We start from the raw sequence: 21,132 nt of genomic DNA, 5'->3' as shown, positions 1-21,132 counted from the left end.
ATTATACGTATATGAACACATAGTTATGGACAATATATTCAATTTCTGTGAATAGGATCTTTTCAATATTACACACTGTAGCTTTAAAACTTGGAGGGACAAGGACTTTTTATACTTTTTGACTTTGGTATTTGATATGGAGACGGCAAGGGAATGGAAAGAACAGTATCGCGGATTGCCCAGGACGTTCTGTGCTTTTTAGCTGTGTATATATGCTGCAGTACACATAGCATGAAGTAAAGACTACAATAGAGCCAAGAAGGTAATATAGAAGTGTCATATTTTAAGCTGTATTTACACGTTGATCAGCCGCAACATTAAAACAGGAAAACGGTTTAAAGTTGTGGCTGATCGGTGCAGTCTGGAAACATTTCTCAAATACCTGAGGGCAAAATCAGGAAGAGTCCAGTCTTGCATGTTTACAGATGGTGTAGTTTGACCTATAGAGGAAACTACTCACATCACTTTGTTTCTCTGTCACACAACCACAGGCGGACATTACTGGAAGTGTGACCGACCGCGGGACAGTTTGTGGACACTGTCTTCCTTCCGGACCGCCTCTGGCCAGTGACCAAGTCGACACACCATCCTCTGACAGGAGAGAAAACAAACTGGGACCTCGAGGGACTGGAAGGAGCTTGTGGCGGCCGAGGGACTCCAGCTAGCCGCCTCCATGTCGACACTTTCAGGGTGTTCGGTGGCTCGGTGGTCAGTGTTTTACGCAGAAGACGGAGGTTGGCTTCTACTTCCAGGAGCTTTGAGTGGTTTGTTTTTGCACTCAGTATATTACTTAAGTGCAAACCTCTAAATGTATATAATATTTTCAGTTCTACAGTTGAGGTGTTGTGCACCTTTCAGGCCACAAAAGCTTAACACGATATGCCAGTATTGAGTTTAACATTATCGTCCCAAAATATTAAGATGATAAATTGCAAGTAGTCCTTGTTAGCTAGTCCAGATTTCGTTGATAATCAGCCTCAGCAGTACTTTGTGTTTAGTGCCAATTAGCCACCATGGCTAATACTAACACACCAAACTAAAATGGCGAACCTCTTCAATATCATACCAACTATACGTGAGCATGTTAGCATTTTTTCGAATTAAGCATTTTCACATTAAGACATGTAGCTATTTGTTGATTTTTTTCTTCTTCAAGACAAGTGAGTATAAATTTATCACAAATTTTCCTCCAGGTAATGCAAATGACAGAGGTTAAGCTTTGGGAGAATGAGGGCAGATTTGTTGCTGGAACAGCCACAAAGGACCAACTTGGAAAAACCAACCGGACGTGGAAGCTGAGCTGATAAGGTAAGAATGTTTTTTTTTTAATTTACTTTTCATGTAGGTGCTGGACAGGTTACAACCTCTTGTTGTTGTAATTCACTATCATAGCTTCGCCCTATTGGACAGCCATGCACTTGTTTTGTCAATGACAGGAGTCCTTGTTTTAGACAGCAGCGCATGACCTGGCTTGGTAACTGAAACAATGAGGGAAGTAAATTGTTTTGGTTTCATATCCCATGACCACTTGGCGTGGTAGATGCACTCGCGCTACGTCACTCATTAGACATCCTGTAATTTGCACGTTTGCTCCGAAAAAAAAACAGCATCTCTGGTCCACATCCTGGAGGAGTTGCGCTGAACTTCTTACAGCTTATTTGCTGAGTGAGAGACTTACAAGTTAAATGCCTTGATAGATGGCTGACTGTCTGTCACACAATGTGGTAGGTCGAAGTCAGCGGATTCTACGTGAGCACGCGCTGACTGTGGTAGGTTGGACGGAAACAAGTGAAGGAGGCTCTGCCTCTGGAGTGTAACAGTGTGTAGGTAGGGCAGCAGGAAAGGACCACACAGACATCCACACCACTGATGAGCAAGATGCAGTCTGGCTTTACACTGAATGTCAAAGCAAATTCAAAATGAAATGGCAGCCTTGTGGAAAATTAGGTCCTTTTAGATGATGACCCTCTTTAAAAACATGACTCAATATCATGTGATTCAAGATTTCGATGTCATACAATAGAAGGCGTAACCTTGGTTACCAGGCTGCTCATGCATCCACCATGACTCGCACTGACCCCAGTTAATGTCTGCTGCATGTCATTCCACATCTTTCTCCCGTAAATTGTCCAAAATAATTAGAAGAGTTAGACTGTTATCTCTTAGTATAGCTCTGAAGTTGCAGCGCTATGGCCCAGACTGGAAAATCCCCCCATTTGTAATATCTTTGATAGTGGTCAAGCCCATTTTTCCATTTGTACAACACAACTTAATAATCTATAACTAACCACTTTCCCACCAGCACTAGCTTTACTTTGTGTTTAGTGCTAGTTAGCAAATTGTTTCATATGGGTTGCACAGACCCATACGAAACAGAGGGCTATTCATTGTTCACGCTGAAATACCAATTTATGAAGTGATATGCAAATTTTAACGATTAAAGATTTTTGATTGTTTGCGTTAAAACACAGAATCATGTCATGCTATATAGTGAGTCATCTCACTGTAAATGTAGCATATCCTTGTCACAAAAATAAAACATTCTTGTTTAGAGGTCTCATGTTTGAAAAACAGAAGCGAACCGAATAATTTATTATTTTGCAATATTTGTGGTGATTGTGTTTTTTCTCTGAACAACTGGATTGAATCTAGAGGAAATCTGTGATGGCGAGCCCAGCCAGAGAGACTGTGGACACATACCGGTGCAAGACATCTGACCTTCTGGATTCACACATTCGGACGGCACATAAGAACGCATGCACACTCTTTACTCTATCTGGAAAATAGTTGCAGTACAACAATTCAACTCACACATTCGCAAGGGGAAGCAACTGAACTATTGGATCGCAATCGTTTTGGTGTAAAAAGAATTGGCACTGTGCACGCTAGGTTGTCGTCTCAAAGCAGTACATCCGTCAGCTCTTCAACATCCTATAAACTCCTCCAATGGGCAATCCTCAAACCTCGGTAGATCTCAGCATCAGGGCTAGTCCCGTTAGTTGACATTCGCTTGGTTAGCATGGTAAACATTAGGCTATACCTGTTTGACATTAGCATGTGGTCGGTTGGGGCTCAGGAGGTATATAGCACAGCCCATCTAGCATGATAGCACGTTGACACATGCACTTCACTCAAAGTGCAGCCTCACAGAGCTGTTAACATGGCTGTCGATGTCTTGTTTCATACTCAATTATTTATATTTCATCGAATAAATGTCATATTCACTTCACTTCGCTGAGTAGCTAAAATGGCATCGGATTAGGCCAAATTAAACTATCTATTAGATTGGCAAGAGTGTTTTTTTAAGATAATAATAGTAATTAAAAAAAAAAAAAAACTGTTGTAGCAGTTATGTGGTTCATACCTGTTTGATTCAATGAAACAATACACTGTCCTTTGGCATCGCCTGCAGTCGTGCTTTGATTGTCACCGGTTTGGCTTCAGGTTTCCGCTTCAGTTTCAGTTCCAAACCTTGAATGGCAGTGTGCCTTTTTGAGTTTTTTTTTTCTTCTAAAAGTAGCACCTTGTAGTGGAGCCATGCCTTGTGGTGTCCAAAGTCTCATCCTACTTCAAAAAACGGATACAACACGGAGCTGAGTGAATCACACTGCTGGGTGACTGGTGCGGTGGGAGCTGAAGGCAGACCACACAGAGGATGAACCCACTGATGAATTACAGGTACTTACTGTGACAGGCTGCGGATTCCAAGTCACAGGCGGTCTCAGGCTGAGCCACCCTCACACGAGGGCATCTATGTACAGTGGCCTCGTGTGATATTTTTGGTTTGCGTGACTCATCCTCATCGCCAAAGCCGAACAGGATGCTGCTAATTACATAAATAGTCCATTTTCAACCACAAGTATCAAGATTGATTCAGGCATCAGGACACATCTGGTAGAAAATGAGGTGGCGAAGCATCGTGTCATCCACACTATCAAGTGATTCATTCCTTCAGTCAGAATAATGTTTTTGAATGTAAAATATCTTTATTCGACCCTCTCAAAATGTGTTTCGAGAACAGAAATTGTCATCATGGTGAGTTGGAATACTATGCACAAATAGGAATTAAATAGACATTATAACTATTCAAATCAAAATCAGCATGTCATCATAACCCATGAAAAGCAACAAGCCCCTTTCAGACTCTGTCCACTTGTCCACGATCGAGCAACTTCATAAAGAGACTCATATGCGTTTGGGTGTTGAGATTTCAACAAGCAGTCGTCCATCAGTGAGTCACAACTGAATCGGAGATGTTAAGTTTGATGTGACGAAACAACAATCATCATACCAAAAAATACATAGAAAGTAATCCATAACAGAAAGCAAAGATTCTGTAGTTAACACATAAAACAAAGATCTCATCAGAAGTACTTGACAAATATCAGTATATCTTTCTTTTGTTATACAAAACAAAAACGGATTATTTCTTCTTTTTTTTTTTTTCATGTCAACTCATGATAGCCGATGGTATTTTGGCAAAATCTGCATTTCAGGAGTTAACAGAAAGTCAACTATTATCATAACATAAGTCACTGGACATTATTCATTTTTGCCCCCCGTACCTGTCCCGCCCCCAACATTAGGTCTTTATACATGATATTGCATGATAGAAAAAAAAACTATGATGAAATCATTGATGCATCAATGACATTTACATAGTCAACAAACATCTTGTTTGCTGCCAGAGACCAAAAACGACTTCTCATTGACTCGTGTGTCCTCGTATCATTCTCTTTTCACGTCTTCAGATGGTTCTGTAGTTCTGTAGTTCAAGACTGAGGTGAATTCTGACTTGGAGTCCAATCGCAAAATTAAAAAAAAAAGAAATGTAAGCAAATCAACTGCTGTCTTTTCAAGGTCTACATATCAAAAAGGTTAACAGTTGGGGAAAACTGTTCTTAATTTTTTTCTCTCCTTTATTTCCAGTTGTTCGGGTTGAAACCGAATTGACCTCAGATCTGCAATAAAATCCATCTCGATTCAGCGCTTGGTCAGGAGACGTTTTCTTTAGTAGAAAAAAAACCTACAGTGTCACTACTTGTTTTGCTGGTTCTGCAGCACATCTGAATTAAATCAATAGTTCTTAGAGGCACCTGGAGTGGTACAAATATGTGCTCATTAGGGTTAAGGTATTGTCAGTTCCTTGTTAAGGTATTTTTCAGTTCGTCGTCAAGTCCTCAGGAACGGCGTTGCCGGAGAGGAGAACCGGACCAGTGATCGCACAGGTAATGATGCTTGGAAGCCTGACACGACCTCTCAGCCATCAGGCCTTTTTACCTGGACTATTTTTCTTTTCGAAGATTTGTCGTAAAATACAATATGTCCTGGGCCCGGGAAAGCATTCCCCAAATGAGAAACGCGGGCTGTAGGCGATGTCTAAAATCACAATATATGCCATATGAGAGACATTTACCGCCTGCTTTATGCAAACTTTAGATACATAGAATAAAAATAAAAAAAGTCACCATGCTGATGTCGCAGCAAGTGCACTGATTTTCTCGAATGACCATGTTCATACGAAAAAGCAAAAAACTTAATTCCTGCGATACCAAATGGATGAGGTCTGTAAATACTGCGTCTGTCATGTAGTTTTTTTCAAATGCTCGAACAAAGACCTCCAAGGTTGAAGTGAAAGAAACTTTTCTTGAATGAAGGGCCCAGCGTTCCTGCCCTAAGACGGTTGATACATATATATATATATATATATATATATATATATATATATATATATATATATATATGTAGGTTAAGGTCTGTGCAGAACCTGCATGAACATCATCATTAGATTAGGGGCTGTTTTCATATTGTCTTAAAGGCCCAGCTTGGAAAAATAACCGGCGACAGCGCTATTTCATCCAAAACCCAAACTCCGCTGACAGGGAATGTCGCGGAGTGACGTGTCGTGACGGCAATGACCACATTCGCGAGAGCGTCGTCCGACTCCTGTGTGTTGGCGCTGATCATTTCCTCAATGAGCCTTTAATACAGTACTGTGCACACAGCTTCCTGAGAGTTAGCTAGCTAGCGTCCTAAAAAAAACACACCGCGCGTCTAGCTATCTGCTCATTAATTGCCCAATGTGTTACAAGTCAAATTCTTGATTTTTTTCTTTTTTTTTATATGTCTCAAGTTGTAACTGAACTGCTGTTAAGTTTTTTTTGGAAGGAAAACTGTCTTGCCTGATATGTCAAGGTTTAAGCTTGTTAACACAATGAATGTGTCAATAGTGCATCCCTACAACAGTGTCAAATTACAGTCAAACACAATGCAGTGTAATCAGTCCCTCACTGGATTGCAGTTTCCTTGTGATGAGGCCCGGTAGATAAACTGCTGCCGGTGGATCACCTTGTGTGGTCCAATACCCCGGTCAAATGGATTCAATCATCAATTTCCTCTCAGGGTTTTACAGCATGATCCGACCTCCCAAATGGGCAAAGCACACCACTTCCTCATGTGAAACCATTAACTGTGTGCTTTCATTACACAGCTCATTTGATTCTCCCCGCGGTGACTCTGCCCAGGTTCGGGGCTTTAGGAGGCTCGGTTACAGTACGTCAGTACTGCGCTGGGAGGAAGAAGAGCCCCACTGTGCTCTGAATTACTCTGTCGCCACCGCACAACCGCAACGCGCCACATTTTTCGAACCGTACCTACAGCGAAGTCACCGAAGCGGAGTGATATCAATTGGTCGTGGGGCCGCTGATGTTTTTACTGCGCTAATGGGTAGAGTGGTGAGTCGCCGGGCCTCATACTGACAGTGTCGTCAAGCCGAGTAAAACACAGTTCTTGCAGGTATTTTTTTTTACTTTCTATCCGTGCGATTGAAAAGAGGAAACGCCAGTTGCAGCATCTCCCCGGTTTTCAAAAGTTGTCAAAGTAACCCATGAGGGCTGGTCAAGCCAATCTCCATTGGGTCGTTCCAAACATCCTGTAGGAATGACAATGTCAATGTGTTTTGAGTACAACAAATGACACTAATGTCAATTGTCTTTCAGTGCTACATCAAGGTAAAAAATGAATGTTGGAGCGACAGAATTCTGGGTGGTTTTAGTGACGTGTCACAATAAGAGCGCTTCAGAAATAATGTTGGCTAACCCCATGCCAGGATAGTGGCTATGCAGCCGACGACAGTGGCATCATGTCATCCGCATTTCTTCTGGGAATTTTGGAGGTTTTATCAGCCTGGGGAATAATCTGCTCTAACTGATTGTGGGTATAGGTTGATTCCAGGATTGTTTGACTCAATGGGCCCTAATGCAAAATAATTAGTACATATTTGTTTTTTATATTTTAAATTCATTTTAGTAGGTACATACACAAATCGCTGCTCTGTTGATGCAACACCCGCTTTGCTTTGGGCCCATTCAGATGATATCGTAACATGACAAAACTATAATCATAATTAAAAGAAGGCTACCTAAACTGCGAAACTTGTTTTTTCTGCCAATCTCCAACATCAGATTAAGCGATTCACGACACATATGCGGAATCTGATGTTCAACCCGTCAAACCACAACAAAACACAGTTTTTCAAATGTTCTTGCATCAGGTCCAATATATTTGTCATTTTTTATTTGGCCACTGAATGTTGGGGTTTGCGGGTGGTATCTTGAAATCAGTATGTCTAAAATCCTGGCTACAGCCCTGCTTATAATGACATTAAATGTGTATCTAGCATGGTTCCAAGACTTATGTGACATTTTGAAGTGATTTAGCACTTTTTAACTTTATTGCCCCACGTATGATTCCTATGACTATGCCGTGAGCAACAAAGAGGCATATTAGTGACATCACCTTTAACTGCAGCACTTGGGGCTTCTATCTGAGAGAAGGCCCACTCGTGTACAGTCGTATTTCCCCGCACTCTTAAGACATTTGTAGAGTAAACTGATCACTGTATGCTGGGACCATAAACTGGAGTAAACTGCACACTGGGTATTACAAAGTAGAGAACTCAGACCTCGAAGTCTATATCTTGGACAGCTGCAAATCAGTTCAGCAACTTGACATTTTTACTTTACATCGCAGGGGGGGATACTAGAGTCAAGGGGCTTGTTTTGAGACCATGCTGATGCAGAGGACGCATCTTTTTTCATCTCTTTTTTTCATCTCTTTTTCCATGTCAAACAATTGCGATCACTCACAGAAACGCATTGATTCATGGTGCTCTGCTCTCCTGCGGTATGTCCGGGGAAGATATCAGTGTCATTCCGATCCTGCGTAATCCCACCAAATCAGTAGTGAGGAGTCATACAAGCGCAATGGGTTCGCACCTACTCCCGTGCTCTTCCAGCACGAGGAAACCGAGAGTAGAAACACCAAACTCGAATGCATTAAGAGTCAGATGAGGTTTTGTTGTCGGCTGTTTCTGTCAGCGGTTAATGTTATTCACATAGTTCAGTATGTACAGGTAGAGAATCTCCCAGAGATGTTAGGTTCTGTAAAGCTGCAATGGCGGGGCGGGGGGTAACTCCTTTAAATTCCTCGTAAGTCCTTAGATGAAGCACCATACAAGTCCCGGGCGGAAATGTTTCCGTGTCGTGACTCTTTTACGAGGAGGAAAAGTGATCTGCTCTCTGAAGCCATTGAACGTACACAACAACACACCAACTCAAAAAGTCATTAGATAGCAAGATTTTAAATCCATAAAATCATAGGCGGACGTTATGGTTCTTCATCTGAAGGATCGAATTTCTCGCGCAAATCTTGGAATTTTTTCTTCAGCGTAAAAGGCATTCGTTGGGAAAGTCCGAGTGTTAAATGCACTGTGCAATGTGGTATAATTTTTGTCCTCATCAAAATATAGTTTATCCCAGCGTGTTTCGTTGTCGTTGTTGTTGTTGTTGTTTTTTTTGTCTATCTCACAGAATCCTGCACACTTGGTGTCTGCATTGGGATTGGTGGCGATATCCTGATCATTGGAGAGGAGAGAAGAAGGGAGGAGAAGGAGGCGAGAGAGGAGAGGGAAAGTAACAGGTGGATGAAAGAAGAGAAAAAAAGGGGAGAGGAGGTGTCCAGGTGCTGCGTCGTTGCCCTCAGTGAAGACGCTGCACTCCGTACCGTGGCTCTCTTCTGTCCCGGACTTCAATCTGAGGAAAACAACATGGAAGTTTCTCATTTAACTTCATGTCAGTACTTTGGTCACAGACTTAAAAACTTGACAAACGGAAAGAAATCCACCAGCTTTACATGTCACTGAAGGACAAAGCAATGCAACCGGAGTGATGTCGCGGTGACGCCACCGGGGTTATCCTGGCCCGGACACACAGCCTGCTTTTCTAACTGCAGCCGTGCAGCTCGAAAAATAATGCTGTTGTGCAATGACAGGGCAGTGGCACCGCAGCACCCAGGGGCGCCTTGAGGATGGGCCAAGGTTGCTGCAAGATTTGTTTTCATCGTTTTATTTTACACTTTAACTGCTACTGTGAATTCCATTAACCACTCTATTATTAATCTATAATATCATTTTTTAAAGAAGAAAATAAGCACCATCAAAATCACCCTATTAAAAAAAGCGCCAAATCACAACATACATTGTCTCAAGGCACTTCACATAGTGAGGTCAATATTACAATATTACAAAGAAAACCAATCAAATCCCACATGAGCAAAGCACTTGGCGACTGTGGAGAGAAAAAAACCTCCCTTTTAACAGGAAGAAATTGTTCTTATGGATAACATCAGCTAGCTGTTTTGCACTCTACAGGTCTACAAAATGTGGAGAGAACGTTTGAGAGACACCAGGAGGCAAAAGAAAACACACTGAATACTTCAAGGAGGCACATGAGACACTGAACAGATGCCTGGTGTTGTCTGTGGCTGGCTTTTGTCCCTGAATGTCTGGAATGGCTGTTATTCTGTTTATTTTAAAACAGAATTACAATTCAAAAAACTAATTGATTAAACCATTAGCATACATTGTTACAGTATGTGCAAAATCGGCATTGCAACATGAGACAAAAGAAAATCTTATTATATTTCATTTCACTGAAAAAACTGTAAGCCACCTTACATCCTGTTAGTAAGACTTGTTGATCAATAAGCAGCCAATCGGCTGATGAGCTAACGTGACTGTGCCTTGCTTTTCACTGGACAGTGCTCGAAATACAGCACGCATTACATATTGCCACCAACATAATGCACGTGAAATGCATAAGGCAAAAGTCAACTTACCCTTGACACAGCAAAATCTGCAAGGAGAGAAAAAGCACAAGAGTGTTGGCCATTTGGCACAGTGAGCCGAGAGCAGAAAGAGTGCACATTTGTGCAACAACGTGAATATGCGTACGTAAGCGTTAAGCATTGTAGATATACTTTGTGGTGGGGGGGGGGAAAAGATTAATGCATGTCCACATATTTGCAGTAACAGTAACACTCTACACACTGCATGTTATTATTGGCCTAACACAGATTTTGAGTTTACCGTTTACCTTTGGCACGTACTGCGACAACGGCTGCTGTTACGCACCGACCCTTAGGTTATCACATTATGAGGAAGCTAAAGGATCTTTTCTTTCTATAAAAGATATGTGAGGGGGGAGAAGAAAAAAAAAAAAAGGAAACTTCTCACAGCTGACGAAGCATCAGATGCATTAAATGTGTAAAACCACGGAGACAGTCGGTGAGGTTAATCAGATGAGAACCGAAAAAAAAGACACGCCCACTCCCTGGAATATCTCCAGTTACCATGGAAACCCTCCTGGAGATAGATTGTCGGAGAACTGAGACATCTCGTGTCACTGTTCTCTCTCTCTTCATCTCTTGGCCTCCTCCTCTCACTCCTCCACTCTCCTTTACTCTATCGTGCTCTCTATCTGTAGATCCCTCGCGACGTCTACTGCTGTCTTATGGCACGGCGCTCCGTCTTTCTCTTTCTGCCTCGCTGTTTGATTTCTGTGCTGCCGCACATTGGCTTCCACGGAGTCAAGTCAAACACAGAATCCTCTGCGTGAGGAGACTTATTTCCATTGTTTTGCATTGTGTCTCTTGTGCTGGCCCCTCCGTCGCCTTTGTCTGCCGTTCCTCTCCCTCCTCTCCGCCTCTGTTCACGCAGCGGAATCGTTGCGACGCAACTGCCCTGATGCAACATCATGCAAAATGTCAGAAACCCTCCGGAGGACACTCTCGAGCCCTTGAATACGGCACCGAAAAGCAATTTGGCTGGAGTTACTGAGGTCAGGTTGGAGCGCCGTCATTTTTCAGCGGGTCACGAGTGCGTTCGTGTTAATGGCCTCAGCGGCTAAGGTCTACGAAATGAGAGTTGGGGGGATGACTGAGCCACCTTGGGCTCTGCCTGCTCTTTCTTTCTTTTCCTTCATATTGATATTTAGGTTTATGATAATGTGGCATTAGAGACGCAGCGGGTGAACTTAGCTAGATTGTAGAAAAGCAGCCATTAGTTGTATAATAGTGCAAAACATCAGTATCTTTTTACATATAACAACTCTCTATAACTTTTGCTGAGCAACAGTGACCCCTGCAGCCACAATCATTAAATCTATCGAAATGCCATCGCCGTAACAAGGGTTAGTTCTTGGTATTTAAAAGGTCCCTCCATGACGTCGGAGATGAACGCTGGTGTTTAATTACTTTTAAATGATCTATACTGTTTGGCATTTTTCTTGAACGCGCCGGGCCCGATTCTGGCAATTCAAGCGGCCGACTATCGCTTTAAACCTGTGTTATACCCCACCCAGGACATAGTGTAAGAACAGGTGTTTGAGGTGTGGGAATGAAGGAGGTATCATTATCCCTCTTACAAGTCAGCGAAGCATCAAATGTATGTTTAAGGCTGTTATGGAATGAATAAAACCCCTCCATTGGGCCACGGCGTGCAATTGTAACTAGGCCGGTGTAACTAGGCAGGCCTGGCGAGCGGCGAGCATGAGGCTGGAGTGACGGTGCTCTCCGAGGGCGCGGCTGCGACTGCTGCCTCCACGGCTTTGCACGCAAAACGCAGCGGCAGTGGCTTCACGGTCTTGTGAACACTCAGGGCTCTGCGCTGCCGCCATCGCAGTTCATGCCGGTTCAACTTTGTCAACTTGCTGCAGTGGCCCACCGGGTGACCATGGCAACCACTGGAACTACAGCGGCCACAGAGTAAAGGATTCCGGGGCGGATTTCATACTGGTTCACTGACTGATATGCCTTTTTCATCGGAAGTGTGGCGTCTTTAACCTTTGCATGCCAAAACCGTGCATGTTAAAAAGAATGGGTTAAACAATGTTTTTGTTGTTTCTTTTTAGGGATTTAACTAAGGATTGCGCAAAAGTCCCTCAGGAAAGAACCCATTACATTCTGTCTCAGACGAAGCGTCAGATCCATGAGTTCTTTGGCACTGTGCGAGATGAGAGGTGTGTTTTTTGACATATTCACCAATTTTCCAGGAAATAATTCATGGATCTTGACATGAAAAGAAAACCCGAGACTGATATCTCTGAGTTGTCTGGACAATTTGGTGCAGGTTGATTGAATTTAAGAGGACTGTTGGGCCTTGGTGGAGGTATGTGCTCTACTGACTGATCATTCTAGTTAGCTAACTGTTATTATTTTGTGTTGTTATTTTGGTGGTGTCTGTGCTTGTGTGCAGACCTACAGGTCAGCCTTGCACGCGGTTGGTTCTTGAACGCACCTCCATAGCATCAAATTAGCTCCACCCAGACCAAACCCCCTCATTAGCTGAGCGTATTCAAACTTCCTGTGCTATCATGGCTGCCTCTTTGCTTTCTATCTGCTTGACAGTTGCCACATGGGATCCTCTCCTTGACCTTTTAGGTAGGTGATTGAGTTAAAAATCAGTTTTGTGCTTTCAAGGTGTTTCCGAATGACTGAGTTGCATATTTTGCAGCAGTCTGCTTCCTGCCTTAGTGGTGTCGGCCTGGCTGATAGGGATTCCAAGTTCCCCTGCCTGAAGTGGCGTGATGTACTCTTTTTCCTTTGATCATTTTAAGTAACAACATGGGAGTGCATTTGTTCAAAAAATGTTTCCCTTTGACGGCTAAGATGTTGTAGTAAGCTTTTCCTACATTTTCTATGGTAATTTGATTAACTATCTACATTTCTAACCATCCTCTTCACAGGCACTTCCAGTCATCGATTATTTAATCATCAATAATGAGTATTTATTTTGGACCCACTGGGGTGCTAGTCAAGGTAGAAATAAAACATTTCCTGGGGTGGAAGTCCTGAGGTGGCATTGTCCGATAGTTACCCTGCGTTCCATTATACCCCGGAAGTCGGGTTTATCGTTCCAGTATAGTCTCCGAACTTGGAATTAAGACCTCAGAGTCGGAAAAAAAATCACCACCCCAACTTCCGGGATCCGCGCCACCCTTTACCACATTCTGTTGCTAAAGGCCTCATTCAGGACTGGCTCGTCCACCATATAGGGGCGGCAAATTGAGTTTAGGGTAAAATTTGCCAATTAGTTTAAAATGTTAAAGCCAATTTTAAGCATTGTGTTTCATTACGCCTTTACTTGCCTTTGTTGTCTGTCTGCAGATCATCAAGATAGAAGTCTGTCTGCCTGTTGCCCAGGACGAAGGCCAAGAAGGAGAGGATGAGGGCGTCCAGGATGCCCATGATGGCCAGCATGTAGGCCCAGCGTACAGAGCAGTCGCCCAGGGAGTATTTCCCTGCCTGCTCCCCGCACATGTCCCGGATCACCTCGGCGTCCCATCCGTCAGGGAAGATCATGCAGCCCAGCACCAGGCACACTCCTGCAGGCGCACAAAGAGGAGTGGAGGAGCAGGATTAAGGTGAGAAGTGGGATAGGTGGGGTATGAATACGGAGGGGAATGTAACATCCATGTACAATAGCATACCGATGGCCTTAGACTGCAGCAGAAGGAAAACTCTTTAGAGAGTTTTAACTTGAACACCAAGAAGTCCTTTAAAATGACACAAGTAATCTGCACAGAGCCAGATAATGTTTACAAAGTTGGCGGGTCTGCTTCATACCAAAGGACACCACAACCAAGCAGAAATGCTGAAGATCGCACACTTAGTCCAGTCTTTGTTCTTCATATCCTTTTGATAGTGATAATGCAGTTATATTCTTTTCTGTGCACATAAGTGAAATATTTCACATATCATGTGCAAATGTGGTGTTTACAGTATCTATGCGCTGGGAACTCAGCTCTGCTTGAATCAGTAAGCAATATACTAGATCCAGGAATACAAGACAGATATCGTTTTATCTAACGGCAAACCAGTGTAAGGTGAATTTTACGTTTAGCTCAGATTCTTCGCATGCATGTGTTTCATATGCATGCGTAGATATGAGTTAATCAGTGCATACACTTCTGAGCGGTTTTTGCTTCCATCCTGCCGCTATACTGGTCATGTCACTTCTGTGAGCGCCTGCATAATCGACATGTATAGGTGTTAGTGTGTTCCCAATCCCGAGACACACTGTTGCACCAAAACAGGTCATCCGCACAGTTAACTGGGCTCGTTTCAGAGACTAAACCTACATGAATGTTGTTCTCTATTCTGATGCCACGCTTTTCGCTTGAGCTGTTAAATGTCGATGTTAGACGTCCAAAAAACAAAACAAAACTAAAACTGTTTTTTTTATTTTTTATTCCAATCAATTCCACCTCCCCACATGCTTGAATGATTCAGTAAGGTCTGGTTTGGGTTTCTTCTCATCCGACCAAATTATCATTGGTCGGTCAATCTCCGGTGTTACATTCATGAGGAGTTAAAGGGCTACATCAGTAGTGTTCGAGGACTAATCCCTTTTTTTTTTCTGGGGTGGGAAGGACTGACTACCTGTGAAAACCGGTGGGTGTATTGTTTAAAGAAATGCTCTTTATGCTGATGTAGAGGATTTACTATCCGGGGCATTGTATCTACCTTCTCTTGTACAACATCTGAGGGCTAGGTGGGAGTGTGTGGGAGAGGGTGAGCCGAGCTGTTTGTGTCTGCGTATTTGTATCTTATGTAGGTTATGTAATACCGTTTTTTGTTTTTTTTGTATTCCTGTGTTTAATGGTTTGGTATCTGTGTCCCTCGAAAAAATGAGATGCTGCATGAATGTGCTCTGACGTGGCTGCGGCCGCTGCAAATGCTCAGTCCACCAATCAGCAGCTGTGAAATGTTCGTGTGAAGATTTATTGTTTCCTTAATTTGTCAACGGGCTCTATGTTATTAAACTTGACAATTACATCTTTTTTTTTTCCGCAGAGAAAATGAAATTAGTGAGGTTGTTCCAGTGTCTGGATCAAAGTTCCCAAGTCAACGCGCAAAACACAACGAAACTATGAGAAATTAGAGCAAGAGATGAAAGCACCTTGAGTATAATAGATGAGATAAAAGCATATTATGAAGCTAGTTAGTCAGTTTAGTTTTGACTTTTTTTCACACTGTTGTATATATTAGGTAGCACTATGACATTACACGTATGCATGTGCAAACGTGGCAACGTCTAGCGACTTTTGATCAGCTTTTAGCTGCAGTGGGGAGACGGCTACAAAGTGTGGATGAGGATACAGAAAAACGACATATTCCTTTATTTGATATATCTCTAAAAAATTCCAATTAACTTCTCTTGGAAACAACTACCACAGCTTCTGTCACTCGATGCTCACTTCTGTCCAACTTTCCGACTCTGTGAAGGGTCCACAGCTTAATATAGTCTAAAGCTGCTTTCACATACAGCAGGTTGGTTTTCTTGGATGCTTTCTGTTGTAGTGTAAATTGTTGTTTGCCATTCAAATTGATAAAAAGAAAATGATGCTGCTGCACAGCTTCTAATATTGAGTCATTTTATAGACCCTCTCTCAGGCCCCACAAAAATTCTGACTGACTTCCAGCATTCCCGATTGATCGGAAGGATTATTAACGGCAAATGAGAAGTCAAAAATAGATTTGGTGAGTCCAGCTTTTGATTTCTCACTGTTGGTTTCTACATGTGCATAGTGTCTGTGCTCAAAACTCAAATTTAGGTTCATTAATGTGGTTCCATAAACTCTCACTTAGCCCCACTTTATGATTAATAATGTTTTTCTCTAAACTGCTGAGTTTACGACACCCGTGAGGGCTTACATTATAAAGGTGGAATAACATGCTCACACTGCATTCATTAATCACCATGAGACAACGGAGGGAGAGAGGGAGGGAAGGAATTTGAAACCTACAGTGAGTGCATGGAACATACACAGCCCTGTGGGGAAATCCATACATGCAGTTTTGACACTCCAACAAAGGTGGTAACCCATTAAGCTCATTTATCAAAGCGTGCATCACCGGGGAGCTGATTGCGCCATATCGCCATATCGGGAACGCAATTGTGAATATTTGAAGTGTGTAGTGAAGGATGCTGGGCAGAGTGTATGGTAACACGGAGGATAATAGTTTCCGTAAAGTCTGCCGAACGCATGAAGCTGGATCCTTTCTGTCAGCACGAAAGCCTCACAGGTCAACAATTGGGTGTAGACACAATACTGGCAGATGCATCGCCCCTCCTGAGTCATCTATCGCTGTCCAGAGTTTTCTAAAAAAAGACATTCATTAGCTGATGCATTGATTGAAGTCCAACAGTAATGACAAAGGATCTTGGGAGAAGCCTCTGAGTGGGCGGGCCTGCGTCTGCGTTTGAGTGACAGCTGAGCCTTCAGGCACACAGCTACACAATGAATTAAATTAAATAAATTAAGCCACCAGACTCACTCAGAGCACGCTGACAGAATGACCTGCCACTGAGTGGAAATGAAGCAGTTTTTGCTTCATTGTCTTTGTGTCGAGGCTGCACGGTGGTGTAGTGGTTAGCACTTTCGCCTCACAGCAAGAAGGTTCTGGGTTTTCGAATTCCGGTTCAAACCAACCAGGGCCTTTCTGTGTGGAGTTTGCATGTTCTCCCCGTGTATGCGTGGGTTCTCTCAGGGTTCTCCGGCTTCCTCCCACAGTCCAGAGACATGCAGAATGGGGTCAGGTTCATTGGAGACTCTAAATTGACCGTAGGTGTGAATGTGAGAGTGAATGGTTGTCCGTCTCTGTATGTGGCCCTGCGATAGGCTGGCGACCTGTCCAGGGGGAACCCCGCCTCTTGCCCAATGTTAGCTGGGATTGGCTCCAGCCCCCCCCCCCAACTGATAAAGCGGTAGACGATGGATGGATGGATGTCTTCGTATCGTGTCAAGCACGGGAGGTTTGTAGGGCTCGTTGGTCTCGTCATGCTGAACCTACAGCTGCAGAGGGCCCTGAGGGGAAACATGGGCCAGTCATCGCAGCTTAAAGCTAAATTTCCTGATGAAGTACTCAAGTTAGTTTGCGTTAAAAATGATTCAGTTTTGACTGCAGGCAGTTAAGGTTGCTAACGTACTGTATTGCCTGGGAGCACCAGTGCAGATATGTTAATGCAAATTAAAAAAAAAAAAAGAAAGTAGAACAGATTTCCACGTTTGTAAAGCTCTGGATCACTTTGTGTTATACTGTAGCTAGCTGAAGCATTTCTGTCCCACTATGATGTCACAGTTGGACTCTTTTGGGGGTAACCCCGTCTGCAATCTGAAAATATTCACTTCTTCGGTGAAGGGGCGTGACATTTCCTACACATTTTGAAATTGGTTGACCAATCACAACAGTATGGGCCAGCTGGCCAATCAGAGTAGACTGGGGTTTATCGGGAAGCGGGGCCAACAGAAACCCAGGCGTTTTAGACAGAGGGTGAAAGAGGAGCTGCAGGAATAGGAAGAATGAGAACAACATTTCAAGTGGTAACCCAAATTAAAAGTATGAACCTGAATATGAGCATAATGTCACCTTTAAAGTGCAGAAATGGGACATGCAGTGGGAGCAAAGTGTATGCGAAAGGAAATAATCGAAGACAAGGTTGTTGCAGTTATGATTTTCATCATAACAATTGGGCAACTGAACACCTCTCTTTTAATTTCTCAAAAGAGATAACGGGAAGTCGCGGCGCAAATGTGTGTGCCGTAGCGGGAGATTAGCACGCGGTTTAATTGTGGCTAGACTCTAAAAACACGAATGGATTCACAACAAAGTGCAGACCTGCAAGAGAATGTTGTGCTCGCACGGTACGAAGGTGATGCATATCTGGGTGTGTAACTGTGAAGTCCATTAGTCATATGGTTGAACCTTGTCACATTAGCGATTCCCTTCGAAGGCCCCCGTGTTTCATCTCCTCGCCATCCATCATGAGAAAATGGTGGGTGGTGAACTCGCGACAGCAGATGAGGGAGGATATGAGATTAGTCACCACCTCCCCGCGTAAAGTGGAAAACCATGCAAATACGAGGAGTGTTGTTTCGAGCGGACACGTGCGCCGCGTGAAACTGTGACCACTCGTCTGGCAAAATAATTGCAGGTATAATGAGAGCATGTAATGAGAAAGAATATAATAACGATAATACTGTAAGTAATGAGAGAATAAAGGAGCGATGGAGGCGATCATCATGGGAAATCATCATGTTATTAGCTTCTTTTATGAACCCTTACACAAGATATTAACACAGAAGAGAGGCGATAAAATCATTAACTGACTAATGAGCGTCATGTTACGTGTTTTATGGATTTTTGATGAATGTTTCCCCGTCTTTGCGTGAACGTCATCCAGAGTTATTGAGTGTGGGCTTTTTGAAAGTGTGGCTGCAGAGCCACTTGAAGAAGTAAAGATACTTCGGCCTCATGGCAGCGCATTAACCGATCCGTTTCTTTTGTAGTGATTTTTAGCGGTACAGTGTATGTGGTGGAGCTAAGACAGTCGCAGTCAACACTGTTTCTGAATGAAACCGTATTTTCAATCGATCGTATTATTCTACTACACAAGAACATCTATGGATAGTTGCCATGCAGGTCTCATTTCCGTGTGTCTAGCCTTAGGTTTGGTTTCTAAGTAGTGTGACAATTATCATGACACAGAGAACTAATGGCATGATGTTTGAGAATACAACTGGAGGTGCAATAGTTTTCCTTTGAGGCTGTGAACATGCACAGGTGTCATTCAGAGATGTTTTTTGTGTCACCGTCTTACATCCTCTTCTCTGTGAACATGTATGGTGGTCCCTCAAAGATGAATGGGCATTGGTGTGTTCTATAGATTTACTACACATAAACAGATTTTCTTTTCCATGACGAACTTGCCTCCTGAGGGGCGGTCAGATCTAACATTTGTAGTGATTGCTTCTTCGTTAAAATGCACTTTCATACACTGCACATGCAACAACAAGTGCACACGCCACCATTACTCCCCTTAAACTCAATTAAGACGCACCAAATTGCACACACTCAGAGATATCAGCCTCTTAACTAGGCCTGATTTTCTCCTCAAGATCTGGGCCATTATTCCCTGGGAGCTTGGTGAAAGATTAGAATCTATTGTTAAAGTGAGAAAAAAAAATCAAATAATTGCTAGATCTGCCCCTTTGTCAAGACTGTCAAATGGATGGATGGTTCTTTCCATCTTTCCACGAAGTTTTGTTGGAATCCGTTCCGTAGATTTTGCATAATCCTGCTGACAAACAAACCAACCAACCAACCAACAAGCGGACTCCTTCGCTGAGGCAATAAGCAAATGCATTAATTTTAATAATGCTGTGGCGTTAATAATCAAATATTAAGGATATCCGGGTTATTATTCAGTACAAGACTCGGCCTCCACAAACGCCGTGAGTGAGGTTAATATCTCAGCAGCGTTGTGTTGAATTTTTTCTCCGTGGCTTTCACCATCTTTTGGTAAACTTATAACTGGTGAATGATAATCCTGGCTGAGATGACACCAACTCTGTCAGCCACTGCTAAAAGCTGCTGGTTCAGTCACGTAGCTTCATTTTGAAGGTTCTGCGTTGAAGATAAATTCCTGTACATTCTATTGTGAGCCCTATGATTGTAATCACTGCCCTCTTCTCTGCGTAGAACTTCAATAATCAGCCTTTGGAGTAATTTTGAGATCAATAATTTGACGTTAACGCTGATAAAAATTGATAGACTCAACAATACCTTAATTCTAAATAGCATTTAAGAGGGGGGAAAACAACATTTGTGTCCTGCAGGGCAGATGACGGTAAATGGCCATGTGACATGATCTCTCCCCTCTCTGCCCTTCCCTTTCATCCTTACACTCAAAGCGTTTAAAGTGTTCGCCAGTCGACTAAAAATAACCCACCGCCTCCCCACAACCCAAGGAAAGCCCTTTCAAGTTGCTGAGGGTTCCTCCTCTTCCTTTGCTCCCGTCCGCTGTCTCAGGACGCTGCATTTCTGATCGTGGAGGGGAGCGACTTCAAAGGAGGGAGGGAGGATGGGAGGGAGCCGAGCAGGTTGGCTGCCGCCGCTACGCTCCATTTTGTAAGCCCCCCCCCCCCATCTCAGTTCGTCACCTCTTGTCATTTTCTTCTCACCGCGGCACTCGCAGCCCGCCAGCCGTTAGAAGCGAGGCCTCAAAGCGCCACGCCGATGACAACGCCGGTAAAATGCGCCGCCAAGACACGTTTGCGATCCGACTAGTTGAATCTACTGCGAGACAATTTATTTATAGCACCCCCGAGATATTCATAGGCTCGTGGCATAACACATTTGTCAGACTTTCTTATCTACATGTCCACACGGATCCTTTTTTTTCTTCTTCTTCTTCATTCCAGACAAGCTGATTATGTAAGAGCTCTAAAAATACCACCAGTGTGCTATATATATATATATATATATATATATATATATATATATATATATATATATATATATAGTGTGTGTGAAGTATTTTCGATGGGAGCAGCTCGAGGCTGCACAGCGTTTCCTCCTGAAAAGCTTGACTTTGTTCGCCGTCCATAAAACACACGTTACATGACGCTCATTATCAATTGTATCCCAGCAAATGCCCCAACAGAACATACGTTTCTTGTTTCGGTGACAAAGCCCTCTGATTCTGTTCAAAGCCACCATCAGTCATTGAAAAAAATGTATATCATTTTACCTGACGGATCTTCTGCTGATGTGACCAAGGTGACAACTGCCAGTCGACTATAAGAAACAAGACACCAAAGCACCTTTTTTCATCTGCTGCGCCAAGAGCAGAGAGTGGGGGTCATGTTATTAGCGGAAGTTGTTTTGTTAACCTCGTATTTGACACATGTAAGAGGGTTTTTTTTGTTTTACATTGCTGTATTGGTACTT

General features: G+C 43.1%; 1 protein-coding gene across 1 annotated transcript in view; it reads right to left on the bottom strand.

Annotated features, from left to right (window-relative positions):
* Positions 1 to 7,540: 7,540 nt before the first annotated feature.
* Positions 7,541 to 21,132, bottom strand: part of lhfpl4a (LHFPL tetraspan subfamily member 4a) — a 30,178-nt gene continuing 16,586 nt past the window's right edge. Inside the window, exons 2-4 of the mRNA XM_035646264.2 lie at positions 13,485 to 13,721; positions 10,177 to 10,193; positions 7,541 to 9,092 (exon numbers count right to left, since the gene is read on the bottom strand). Coding sequence (XP_035502157.1) covers positions 9,039 to 9,092; positions 10,177 to 10,193; positions 13,485 to 13,721 — 308 coding nt within the window. The 3' untranslated portion in view covers positions 7,541 to 9,038. The remainder of the gene's footprint in view (positions 9,093 to 10,176; positions 10,194 to 13,484; positions 13,722 to 21,132) is intronic.

This window comes from Scophthalmus maximus, chromosome 3, assembly GCF_022379125.1.
Source record: "Scophthalmus maximus strain ysfricsl-2021 chromosome 3, ASM2237912v1, whole genome shotgun sequence".
In the NCBI taxonomy this organism is placed as follows: Eukaryota; Metazoa; Chordata; class Actinopteri; order Pleuronectiformes; family Scophthalmidae; genus Scophthalmus; species Scophthalmus maximus.
This window is presented reverse-complemented; position numbering and strand designations above follow the sequence as displayed.